Source organism: Eumetopias jubatus, unplaced genomic scaffold (genome assembly GCF_037043125.1).
Source record: "Eumetopias jubatus isolate StellerSeaLion01/CBP00866 unplaced genomic scaffold, mEumJub1_p1.0 scaffold_2, whole genome shotgun sequence".
Taxonomy (NCBI): Eukaryota; Metazoa; Chordata; class Mammalia; order Carnivora; family Otariidae; genus Eumetopias; species Eumetopias jubatus.
In genome coordinates, this window is record NW_028274808.1 from 40,977,688 (window position 1) to 40,991,254 (window position 13,567).

A 13,567-nucleotide genomic window follows, 5' to 3' on the forward strand; every position below is an offset into this window, starting at 1 on the left:
TTGTTGAAAGACATAAAAGATGTAAATGGGGGTTGCTTGTTGTAGACATATTTCTTGTGTAGTAAAGAAACAAGGAGTGGAGATGTTTGGGGTGGAAAGAGAATAGTTGAGAGGAGAGGAGGAGAGTTTTAAATGCCTGTGTCCCTGAGGCCAGCCCCACCCTGTCTTTTTATGATTTGGCCACATAAACTATTACATACACTATTAGGTCCCCCTAATGCATAAGGTAGCTAGAGTTTAGGTATTTGTATTTGAAACTAAAGAAACCTTAGCTAATATACGCGGTATAAATGTGGAGAAGTCAGAATAGGATTGGTCAAGAGTTTCAGTGTCTTTTTTTGGTATAGCAGAGAGGCAGTGGGACAAAGAAGTTGAAGATATTAATAATAACAAGACTGGTTGATGTGATAGAGCATGGGGTCTAGGTTGCACGAGAATGGAAGGGAGGACTGTGGGGCTAAAGAGGAGTCAGTTCTTTACTAAGCTAATAGGTAAAAGGATAGGAAGTTGTGACGAAGGATATATAAATGTTAGATGCATTTGCAAAGCATATTTTCCTTTTTTTAAGAAAAATAGTGTGTCATTATAAAGCACCAGAAAGATTCAAGCAAATCCCTTTGTAATTTTGCAGTTGGAAAAGGATAAGCATAACATCCACTTTTTAGATTTGTCATGTTATAATATATACACTGGGAGAGGACTACAATATGACAAGTTTGTTGAATTTTACAGAATACTTTATAAAAGATTTTTGTTGCATGATATGCATCTGAACAAGAGTTTTCTATTTTGGAACTCAGTACCTCATTAAGCAAAAATATTCTCATGAGCAGAAAATTTGAAAAAACTCGCTTTAGGACAGAAATGAATATATTAGAAAATTTTTAGATGCTTAGATATCATTGTCAAGTATCTACCTTTATGAATAGATTTTTTTTTATCTTTACTACATTGTTAAATTACTCTAGGTAATTTTGAGTATGATAGTATATAAAGAACATTTAATGATCTGTCTTTTTTCAATTGCAGTTTCTCAGCTCACTATTACTTGTGGGTTCAAAATGCTCATGCAAATAATGGAACCCATTTAAAAGGCATTTATCCAGCAAGAGTTTCTGAGGCTTGAGTTAGACATCTTCTCTCTCTGCACATCTAAATAAGTGCAGTCTCATGAGACATTTAAACAACAGGTTGTTGTAGTTCTTCAGTAAATTTGAGTTCCTCAAAAAGAACATCCAATTTATAGCATGGTCTTTGTGCCTCAATTTACCCCTTATTTTAATTTGATGTTCTATCAGTTTTGTATTTGAGGACACGTTTTACCATGTCCTGTTAATGATGAAATGCCTCCTAATTTTTATTAGCTTCATAATTATCCAGTATTTAAACTGACTGTGGTAGCCACCCTGCAAAATTCCCACAGAGTTTGTGAAAATGCTGGCTAAGGATACATGAATTAAATCTCAAGTAATATAAAATCTGTAACCTAAATATATTTGTACTGAGTCTTCGGTGAGTCAGTCGAGTTGGTCCAAGTTCTTTGAAGAAGAACATTCCAGCATCATTATAATGTTACGATACACATATCCTTTTCTTCAGTATAACTTGTTGTGGTAGTTTTATAGCTTAAAGATACATTTGTGTTGTCTTTTACATCTTACTCAAAATTAAGAAAGCACAGATGTGGAGTAGCATTTTCTTGGGTGGTTGTCATAGTGGAACAACTTGATTACAAGGATCTTATCTGGGAGAATCAGGGAGAATCAGGCTGACTGTCATTATTGTTACCAAAACTCTAGTTTTCTGTCTTTCCCCTCCACCACCTCACATCCATCAGGATAGCACTTACTAACTGTAAAGCACAATTATGAAGTTAGACTGATAACAACTGCATAAGTCATTGGTATAGAAACTCTGAAATTATTCTAAGATGGGTTCCATACCCTAGGTTCAGTCCCCCTCACATGTATCTTACTCATTAAAATGTTGTGAAAACAGTTAAATTTATTACATCAATGAAAAAGATATGCATACTTCAGTATCCAAACTAATGAAACTACAAGATCATATTTTGAATAAGGAAAATAGAGTACATGGTCTAATTTTAATCATATCCTAATATTTTACTATGGTAAAATATAATACAGTGTTGCATGTCTTATTTATAAAAGCCATTTTTTACTTTGTGCAAAATCTGTTTCACAAAAGGCTGCTTACCCTATGCTTATTTGCCTCACCTGTCCTTATCTTTCAGAGCCGACGGGTGACTAACAAGGGGCTTAGGAATTGCTTGCTGATTCCTTTTGGCTTTGGTCATTTGCTGAATTAAAAATATTGAACAGAATGAAAAGAATAATTCCATCTTGTTTTCTCTCTTTACAGGCTCTGTACAACTCTATTAAGAATGAGAAGCTTGAATGGGCAGTGTGAGTATGCTGGATGTCAGCATTTTAATAAATGAACTACTTGTCCTTTTCTTACTGTCTTTCTTTGTGCTTTAGAGGGTGATCTTAGAGAAGGATTAAATATGCATGGCCAGTTCTCATTTTACACCAGTGTCTAACATACTCTGTATAAAACCTAAGTAAACCCTGAGTATCCCATGTCTTTTTCTTGGTACCCAGCCTGCTTCTGTTTGCTTTGAGTCTAGTTGCCTTGCTTAGAGACAATTATCTTTTTAATGTATCCTTTTAAAAAATAGCCATTCTAGAAGAAAATCTGATAAAATCACGTAATTCCAGAATCCAGTACAAATGATTTTGGTACCATCTACTTACTATAATTCCCTCCTTCCTATCATCATAGATCAAGGTTTTCCAGTCTTATTTCCAATGACCCCAATTATATCAAGATATTGATAAACTTGAGAAACGATGGATTAAATAAGCAAAAAAAAATTTTTTAACTGCAGAACTTCCAGGAGTTTGTACAATGCCAGTCTCCAAGAGAGGAATCAAATTCGCAGTGTTTTCTGAACCTTTCAACAGTATAATGTAGTGCTGCTTCAAGGTACATACTTTGGTAGATACTAGTATAGATAAATTATATCTAACCCTATGTAGACCAACAATACTGCTCTTGCTGAACTTTCACAGATTAATGCAGCAATTAAGAATTTAACTTAAAAAAACTTGTTACTGGGTGCCTGGGTGGCTCAGTCGTTAAGCGTCTGCCTTCGGCTCAAGTCATGATCCCAGGGTCCTGGGATCGAGCCCCGCATCGGGCTCCCGGCTCTGCGGGAAGCCTGCTTCTCCCTCTCCCACTCCCCGTGCTTGTGTTCCCTCTCTAGCTGTGTCTCTCTCTGTCTGATAAATAAATAAATCTTTAAAAAAAAAAAGTGTTACTTAAAGTTATCCATAAATTAGGTCAAAATATGTTTTTCAAATAGAACTACATGTGAATTTTATTTTTGGTTTTCACTGATATTAAGCATTCATAAATATTTTTTTCTACCATGTGACCTAACATAGCAGTCTGCAGTGAACTTGGGTTTATAGAATCGGAACTTAGGGGATAAATTTTATTCTTTCATTGTACATTGGAAAAAAGTGGGTTAGCAATTGACTACATATATCTCACATATATATACATCATGAGACTCAAAGACAGTGTATCATTTCAAGGAAAACTGATTAAGATAATAATAAGAATTCATGGTCTATCCAAAGTGATCACTTTTGGACTTCTCTGTCATGAATGAAAGTGGGTTTACTAGAAAAATTTCATAAATGTTATACTTGAATCTTGCTGAAATATTAAAGGTATAGCCTGATCTATGCAGAATATCTCCTCTAGTGAAAATTAATAAAAATGAAATGTAAATATATTCATACTAGGGGAGAGAATATTTTTCTTTTATAAAGTTATTTTTAAAACCAAATAAATGTACCCCTGAGGATCTGTTTTGTAAATCTAAATCTTTGATATATTGAACTTGTTACAGTAGGTTTCATATATATTTATGTATAATGGCAGTTTGGTGCAAGAAAGTTATCTTTTTTAAAAATGCTGGTATAGTTAACATAGAATGTTATATTAGTTTCAGGTGTACAATATAGTGATTCAGCAATTCTGTATGTTACCCAGTGCTCATCATGATAAGGGTACTCTAATCCCCATCACCAATTTCACTCATCCCCCAAATCGCCTCCCCTCTGTTAATCACCAGTTAGTTGAGTCTGTAGTTGAGTCTGTTTTTTGGTTTGTCTCTTTTTTCTTTGTTCATTTGTTTTATTTCTTAAATTCCATATATGAGTGAAAGCATATGGTATTTCACTTTCTTTGACCGACTTAACTTCACTCAGCATTATACCCTCTAGTTCCAGCCATGTTATTGCAAATGGAAGACCTCATTCATTTTTATGTCTGAGTAATATATACAATTATATACACCACATCTTCTTTATTCATTCATATATCAATGGATGCTTGGGCTGCTTCCTTATCTTGGCTATTGTAAGTAATGGTGCAATAAACATAGAAGTGCACATATCTTTTTGATTTAGTGTTGTTTTGTATTCTTTGGGTAAATACCCAGTAGTAGAATTAGTGGATCATATGGTAATTCTATATTTAATTTTTTGAGGAACCTCCATACCATTGTCCATAGTGGCTGCACCAGTTTACATTCCCACCAACAGTGCACAAGGTTCTTTTATCTCCACATTCTCTCCAAAACTTTTTCTTGAGTTTTTGATTTTAGCCATTCTGACAGGTGTGAGGTGATATCTCATTGCAGATTTGATTTACATTTCCCTGATGATAAGAAAGTATCTTATCTTGGGCCTAATCCATGGCTGAGCATGTGAGTTTCCCCAAGAACTGAATTCTTCTGTGGCCCTCTTGTCAAGTCAAGAGAGCACTGTGTTCAGGAACCCAAATTCCAGAATCAGATAGATTTGGGTTTGAATTCCAACTCTTGCATGTACTAGCTGGGTCACTGGTCATGCCTCTATGCCTCAGTTTTCTCTTTTGTATGATGAACAATTAATGAACCTCATATAACCCTCAGGATGACACTATAAAATGTTCTGAACTACTAAACATAAAGCAACAGTGAAAGCCATATCTACAGCAGTGAAAGGTATGGGAGGAGTCAAAGATAAGATAGAGGCCCAAACCTAAGTAGGTAGGGAAATACTGGTGTTGCTAATAGAAATGGAGAATATATGACAAAGTTCAGAGACAGATGATAAAGTCTAAATGGAGTGGAAATGTCCTGTAGGAAAGTAAAAATGTTGAATTGAAATTTGGGAAAGAGATCAGAGCTATATAAATACTTGGGAAAATTTTTTATAGATCTGGCAGATGAAGTTTTAAGAATGAGTAAAGATTGCTGAGAAAAGGACCTTAGTGAAAAAAGACAGAATAATTCTAAGTGCTGATCTTTGGGAGGTACCAACATTAATAAATAATAGGACGAAAATGAGTTAGAGAAAGTGTGATTGGAGAGGTGCAAGAAGAACTGAGTGAGCACAGTGTTCTATATGCACATACTTATTTATCAAGGAAAAATCTTAGTTCTTGATCTGAAGAAATCACATAAATTGATATATAGCAGAGTTTTCTAAAGTGTGTTCTCAGGAACATTAGTTTTAGTAGCTGTTAATAGGTATTTTATAATCAAAAGAGGACTCAGTTATCCCATTTTTAAATTGGATTATTTTTGGGGGGGTGTTGAGTTTATAAATTCTTAATATATTTTAGATACTAGCTGTTTATTAGAAATGTCAGTTGCAAATATTTTGCTCATTCTGTAGGTTGTCATTTAGTTTTCTTGGTTGTTTATTTGCTGTGCAGAAGCTTTTTGTTTTGATTTAGTCCCAATAGTTTATTTTTGCTTTTGTTGCTTCAGGAGACATATCTAGACATATGTTGCTATAGCCAGTGTCAGAGAAATTACTGCCTATGTTCTCTTCTAGGGCTTTTATGGAGTCAGATCTCACATTTAGCTTCTTAATCCATTTTGAATTTATTCCTGTGTATGGTTTAATGTTCAGTCTCAATCTTTTACATAATGCTGTCCAGTTTTCTCAACACCATTTGTTGAAGAGGCTGTCTTTTTTCCATCACACGTTCTTTTCTGCTTTGTTGAAGATTCGTTGATCATATAATTGTGGGTTTATTTCTGGGATTTTATTGTGTTCCATTGTTCTGTGTGTCTGTTTTTGTGCCAGTGCCATGCTGTTTTGATCACTACAGCTTTGAAATATAACTTGAAGTCCAGATTGTGATGCCTCCAGCTTTGCTTTTCTTTTTAAGGTTGCTTTGGCTATTTGGAGTCTTTTGTGGTTACATACAAATTTTAAGATTGTTGTAGTTCTGTGAAAAATACTGTTGATATTTTGATGGGATTGCATTAAATGTGTAGTTTGCTTTGGGCAGTACAGACATTTTAATAATACCAGTTCTTCTGATCCAATGAGCATGAAATGTCTTTCTGTTTCTTTGCATCATCTTAAATTTCTTTCATCAGTGTTTTATAGTTTTCAGGATACAGGTCTTTCACCTCTTTGGTTAGGTTTATTCCTAGGTACCTCATTATTTTTTGTGCAGTTGCAAATGGGATGGTTTTCTTAAATTCACTTTCTATTCATTATTGGTGCACAGAAATACAACAGATTTCTGTACGTTGATTTTGTATCCTATGAATTTACTGAATTCATTAATCAATTCTAGAAGTTTTTTGCTGGAGTCTTGGGTTTTCTATCTAAAGTATGATGTCATCTGCAAATAGCAAAAGTTTTACTTCTTCCTTACCAATTTGGATGCCTTTTATTTCTTTTTGTTGTGTGATTTTGAGGACTAAGGACTTTGAGTAACATGTTAGATAAAAGCAGTGAGAGTAGACATCTTTTTCTTGTTCTTGACATTAAAACTGAGTTTTTCCCCATTTAGGATGGTGTTGACTGTGGGTGCTTCATATTAGGCCTTTATTATGTTGAAGTATGTTCCCTCTAACCCTACTTTGTTGAGAGTTTTTATCATGAATTGGACTTTGTCAGATGCTTTTTCTGCAGATATTGAAAGGTTCTTATCCTTTCTCTTATTGATGTGATGTATTACATTGATTTGCCAATAATTAACCACCTTTCATCCGAAAATTAAATCCTACTTGACAGTGGTGAATGATTTTTGTTGGATGCGGTTTGCCAATATTTTGTTGAGGATTTTTGCATGTATGTTCATCAGAGATATTGGAGTGTAGTTCTCTTTTTTTATTGTGTCTTTATCTGGTTTTGGTATAAAGGTAGTGCTGCCCTTGTACAATGTATATGGAAGTTTTCTTTCCTCTTATATTTCTTGGAAATGTTTGAGAAGAATAGGTGTTAACTCTTCCATTAATGTTTGGTAGAATTCAGCAGTGAAACCATGTGGACTTCTGTTTATTGGGAGTTTTTTGATTACTGATTCAATTGCATTGCTGGTAATAGATTTGTTCAAACTTTCTGTTTCTTCCTGCTTTAGTTCTGATAGGTAACATGTGTCTAGGAATTTATCCATTTCTTCTAGGTTGTCCAGGGTGTTGACATGAAGTTTTTCATAATATTCTCTTACAGTTGTTTCTATTTCTGTGGTGTTGGTTGTTATTTCTCCTCTTTCATTTCTGGTTTTGTTTGAGTCCTCTCACCCTCTTTCTCTCTCTCTTTTTTGATTTTGGCTAGAGTTTTATCAATTCTTTGATCTTTCCAAGAACCAACTTCTTGTTTCATTGATCTGTTCTATTTCTTTTTTATTTTCTACATCATTTATTTCTGCTGTAATCTTTATTATTTCCTTCCTTTTGCTTGTTTTGGGTTTAGTTTGTTGTTCTTTCTCTAGCCCGTTTAGGTATAAGTTTAGGTTGTTTATTTGAGATTTTTCTTGCTTTTTGAGATAAGACTGTATTACTATAAATTTCCCTCTTAGAACTGCTTTTGCTGCATCCGAAAGATTGTGTATCATTATGTTTTTATTTCTATTTTTCTCCATCTAATTTTTTATTTCTTTTATGATTTCATGGTTGGCCCACTCATTGTTTAATAGCATGATAATTAACCTCCATGTATTTGTGCTCTTTCCAGATTTTTTCTTGTAGTTGATGTCTAGTTTCATAGCATTGTGGTCATAAAAGATGCATGGTAAGACTTCACTCTTTTTTAATTTCTTGAGACTTGTTTTTTGGCCTAATATGTGGTCTATCTGGAGAACATTCCATGTACACTTGAAAAGAATCTGTTCTGTTATTTTAGGATGGAATATTCTGAATATATCTTTTAAATCCATCTGATCCAGTGTGTCATTCAAAGCCACTGTTTCCTTGTTTGTTTTCTGTTCCTATGATCTGTCCATTGATATAAATTCAGAGTTAAATATCCCCTAATATTGTATCAATATTGATTTGTTTCTTCATGTTTGTTATTAACTGTCTTATGTATATAGGTCTGCCCATGATGGATGCATAAATATTTACAATTGTTATATCTTCTTACTGGATTGTCCCCTTTATGATTATGTAGTATCCTTTTTTGTCTCTTGTTACAATCTTTGTTTTAAAGTCTGTTTTATCCGATAAGTATTGCTACACCAGCTTTCTTTTGACATCCATTTGTATGATAAACGTTTCTCCATCCCCTCACTTTCAATCTGCAATTGTCTTTAAGTCTGAAATGAGTCTGTTGTAGGAAGCATATACATGGGTCATGTATTTTTATCCATTCTGTCACCCTTTATCTTTTGATTGGAGCATTCAGCCTATTTACATTTGTAGTAATTATTGGTAGGTATGTATTTATAGCCATTTGGTACTTGGTTTGTGGTTGTTTTCTACTTCTTCTCTGACCCTTTCTTCTCTTGCTCTCTCCTCATGATTTTCTGGCTTTCTTTAGTATGGACTTGTATTTCTTTCTTTTTATTTTTTGCATATCTCTCACTTGTTTTTGATTTGTGGTTAACATGGGGTTTGTATATAACATCTGCATATAGCTGTCTATGTTAATTTGGTGATCACTTAAAATTGAACCCATTCTTTACTCCTCCCCCCACCCATGTTTTAGATATATTGTGTCAAACTTTACACCCTTTTGAGTCCCTTGACTGATTTTTACACATATACTTATTTTTACTGCTTTTCCTACTTTTCTTACTCCTGCTTATGGTCTTTCCTTTCCAGTCAAAGAGTCCTCTTTAACATTTCCTCTAGGGCTGGCTTGGTGGTCATGAACTCCTCTACCTTTTGTTTGTCTGGGAAACTTTTTATCTCTCCTTCTATTCTGCATGATAGCCTTTCTGGAAAGAGTATTCCTGGCTGCAGATTTTTTCCTTTGAATATATCATGCCACTCTCTCCTGGCCTGCCAAGTTTCTGCTGAAAAATCCACTAAAGGGGTTTCCCTTCTATGTAACTGTTTTCTCTTGTTGCTTTTAAAATTCTCTCTTTATCACTACTTTTTGCCATTTTATTATTCTGTGTCCTGGTGTGGACCTCCTTGGGTTGATTTTGTTGAGGGATCTCTGCCTCCTAGATGTTGATATAGTTCCTTCCCCAGACTTGGAAAGTTTCCAGCTATTATGTCATCAAGTAAATTTTCTGACCCCCTTTCTCTCTCTTCTGGGATCCGTATAATGAGAATGTTATTATGCTTGATGGAGTTGCTGAGTTCCCTAAAACGATTCTCATTTTGCATATTTTTTCTCTCAATTTTTCAGCTTGATTACTTTCCATTATTCTCGTCTCCAGGTTGCGAATTCGTTCCTTTGATTCCTCTAGCCTGCTATTTATTCCATTTGGGTATTTTTAATTTCATTTATTGTGTTCTTCATCTCTGATGTGTTCTTTTTTATGTTTTCTCTCTCTTTGATAAGGGTCTCACTGATGTCTTCCACTCTTCTCAAGTCCAGTGAGTATCTTTATGATCATTAAATTCTCTATTAGGCATATTACTTACATCCATTTTGCTTAGGTCTCTTGCTGTGGTTTTGTCCTGTTCTTTCATTTGGGACATATTCTTCTGTCTCCTTATTTTGTCTAACTCTGTGTTTCTCTGTGTTAGGAAAGTCAGCTTTGTCTCCTGCTCTTAGAGGTAATGGCCTTATGAGAAAGAAGTCCTATATTGCCCCAATGTGCAGTAACCCCTTTTCACCAGAACCTGGCACTTCACAGGTGTCTCCTATATGTTTTGTGCACCCTGCTATTATGTCTTGGCCTCTTTTTCCTTCAGTCCAGTCATGTGCAGTGGCTTTCTTTTTGCCTGTTGTGGGCAATGTTTTGTCCCTCTAGGGCTGCCTTGGTCTTGAATTGAGTAAGATCAAGCATTTCCCAGAAATGCAGTAGCACCAAACTTCAGTGTATTTTCCCTGTGTTGTCTAGTGAGAGGGTTTTGTTGGTAGGTGGGTCCTGCAATCAGACCAACTATCTGCTCACAGTCCACTACTTGGGCTGCCATCTAACTGGTGGGTGTGGTTATCTTCCCCTCACCCCAGAGAAGGAGTCACTTTGGAGTGGCACTGGCCTCTGTTGGAGCTGTTTGCATATTATCAGTGGCCTTGGATGGGCTATGGTCAAGGGCATATTGGAGGGGACATCATGCTGCTGCTGGGACTAGCTGGTGTGGGGCATGTAGTTTTAGCACAGTGTGCACTGGTCTGCTTTTGAAATGAGACCCTTCACCAAAGCTGCAGGAACTGGGTAGCCTGGGCAAACCTACACAGTGCCTGTGGGAAGGGTAAACAATTTAACAAGGTATGCCACCATGAGGACCAAGGCCCCACAAAGCAGTTGGGTTGGAAGACACAGTGTTGGTAAGGTTTGTTCCAGTCTTCTGAGAAAGTAGACTCACAGCTCCGGCACTGAGGCAAATGTGACTGGAAAGGGTGGATTTGTGAAAGTGTAGGGGGCAGTGCTTGGTGTAAGCAAGTTAGGTAGTGAATGCAGGCACTGTGTTGGTTCTCATAAGTGGTTCTGTGTTTCTGCTGAGGGGCCGGGGAAGAAGATGGTGTCTGCCAACTCCTTTGTTTCTGGAGTAGTTTCTTACTCTATCCCTCCTGGACATGCTCTGAGATTAGTAAGTAACTCTCCCTCCCATATCCCCTGGGCGTTTTTCAAACTGATAGTTTTACAAGGTATCTTCTTGAGCTCTTTCTTGTTCTCTTTAAGTGTGGGTACTCAACTTCCTATTGAGTATTTGTCACCTAGTATTTCTGGCCTAGAGCCAAGCCTGCTGATTTTTAAATTCTAGGTTTTAAGTACAGCTATTTGTAAGAACTCCAAAAATTTGGCCCCTCTCCTTTCAAAGCCAAATATTATGGGGATTGGTTTTCCCCATGCAAGTGCCCCAGTGTGATAGTCTAATTCTACCCTTTCCCACCCCACGGCTTTCTCCCACCTTGGGGGCTGGGGTCTTTTTAGCTACCCACCACATCTCCACCTTTCCTACCTCCTTTGATGTAGCTTCTTCTCTACATTTAGTTGTGGAATTTGTTCTGCTAGTCTTTGGGTCATCTTCTGGGTTATTTTTGCTGAATGTGACTGTTACCTGGTTGTGTCCGTGGGATGAATTGAACTTATGGTCCTCCTATTCTGCCGTCTTCCCAGCCTCCCTCCAGTAATTCTCTTTTTAAACTTCCAAATGGCCACCTGTAGATTTATATTAATTACTATTGAGAAAACTAAGGCAAAAAAATTTGCTATAGATTGTGCAGTGTTTGTAGATACCACAAATATATTTAATGTTAAAAAAAATTGAGTGTATCAGAAAAAAATTGGGCAAGTTGGCATTAAGAGTTACTGGTACAGAAAGAAGTAACCATGGGAAAATTAATAAAACTATTTGCGTGAAACATTGGACCATAAGGAGGAAAAGGAATAAAACTCAGTTCTCCATTTTGGGTATTCATACTACTAAACATTTGCTAGATATGTATTGTGCCTCATTAAAATAATAGAGTAGAATAAAAATTAACATTCTTACCATCATTGCTATTAGATGATTGCTTTCTTCACATTCCTAACATGGAGAATGCTACATCATGTTTTTGGTAAAATAATAATTCTAATGTTAATGTTACATGGAATTGATAAATTTAGAAGGTAATCTACATGAATATTAAATAAGGGTAAGTCTGTATATATAGATGGATATGTAAAGAGTATTATTCATTTGATTATTCTAATGTAAATTCAGTGAAAATACATTGAATATACGATAAGGAAAGAAGGAAAAACAGAAATAATATAGTTATGAATGACTCATTAATTTGAAGGGAGATTTTTGAGCTGAAGAATTAATATCACTTAAAAATTTGTAACTAAAAATGATATTGACTGTGACTCTATCTCCCTGATTTTGGGGTTTAAAGGAGGAAAGATTTCAGGCTATAGAATTAGGGAAGATTCTCCTACAGCTCTGTGAAGTGTAATTTATTAAGAATCTGAATCATAGCTCACAATTTTAATCTGTAAGGACCTGTTTTTCTCAGTCATTTCAAGTATGCTGAACTCAGATATATTGAAAACTAGAAGAATTTGCCATCAATTCTCAGCTTTAAAGGGAAAGTTAAAAACAAAATGTCTGCTTTCTGTGAGATGGATACTTAGAATATTTAAGGATTTATTGTCACAACAGTTTTACTATCCATAAAGATGATGATGAAAGTGATATAATTTACAAATATTGTTATCTTTGCTTTACATTATCTTTAATTTCAGAATATGCTGAACAGATAGTTGGTGACCATATGGAATATGATTATAATGTTAGTATCCTACTGGTCCCAAAGCAATTTTAGAATCACTGAGGTGCAAAGAATTATGGAGGCTGGGCTATAAGGAAATTGTCTTTCCTAAAAACTGATGATTTAGAATTTTATACCATCTATATTAATTGCTAACCTTTTGATTTTTGTTAAAGACAGGAGGCAAATACTACAATGAATATAATTTCTAAATGAAGCATATTAGGCATGCAGTGGCTAAATAGTGCCTTGAACATTTTAGACAATAGTCTGGATTTCATTAAGCATTTTGTATGTGTACATTTTAATATACATGCATACATACATTTTCAGGAGTGAGGAAAATTTAGCCAGATCAGTAATACTAAAAGAAGTTATTTTAAGTTGCCCATTAAAAATTTCTTAGTAGATCTTTTGAATTTTTGAATTTTTAAATTTACATACCTTTTTTATTTTATACTGTTGGTAAAAGACAAAGATGGATTCATTTTATACTCCTACTTTGTACCATAATATGATCCAGTATCATAGAAATTTCTTGGAATGTCAGCAATTAGGTTGAGAAGCAACATACCTCAACATACTAAAGGACATGCATGGTAAGTCCATAACTAATATATCAGTGGTGAAATGTTGAAAGCTTTTCCATTAAGATCAGGAGTAAGACAAGGGTTCCCACTCTCACCACTCCTATTCAAGTAGTACTGGAAATTCTTGCCAGAGCAATCAGAGGAGGAAAAAGGCATCAGAATTGGAAAGGAAGATATAAAATTGTCTCTGCTTGCAGATGACTTGATTTTATATATAGAAAATCCTAAAGAATCCAACAAAAAACTATTAGGCCTAATCAACAAATT

General features: G+C 35.2%; 1 protein-coding gene across 1 annotated transcript in view; it reads left to right on the plus strand.

Annotated features, from left to right (window-relative positions):
- PSD3 (pleckstrin and Sec7 domain containing 3) overlaps positions 1-13,567 on the plus strand; it is a 492,408-nt gene that overhangs the window by 297,779 nt on the left and 181,062 nt on the right. Inside the window, exon 10 of the mRNA XM_028124024.2 lies at positions 2,383-2,426. Within this exon, the coding sequence (XP_027979825.1) occupies positions 2,383-2,426 (44 nt within the window). The remainder of the gene's footprint in view (positions 1-2,382; positions 2,427-13,567) is intronic.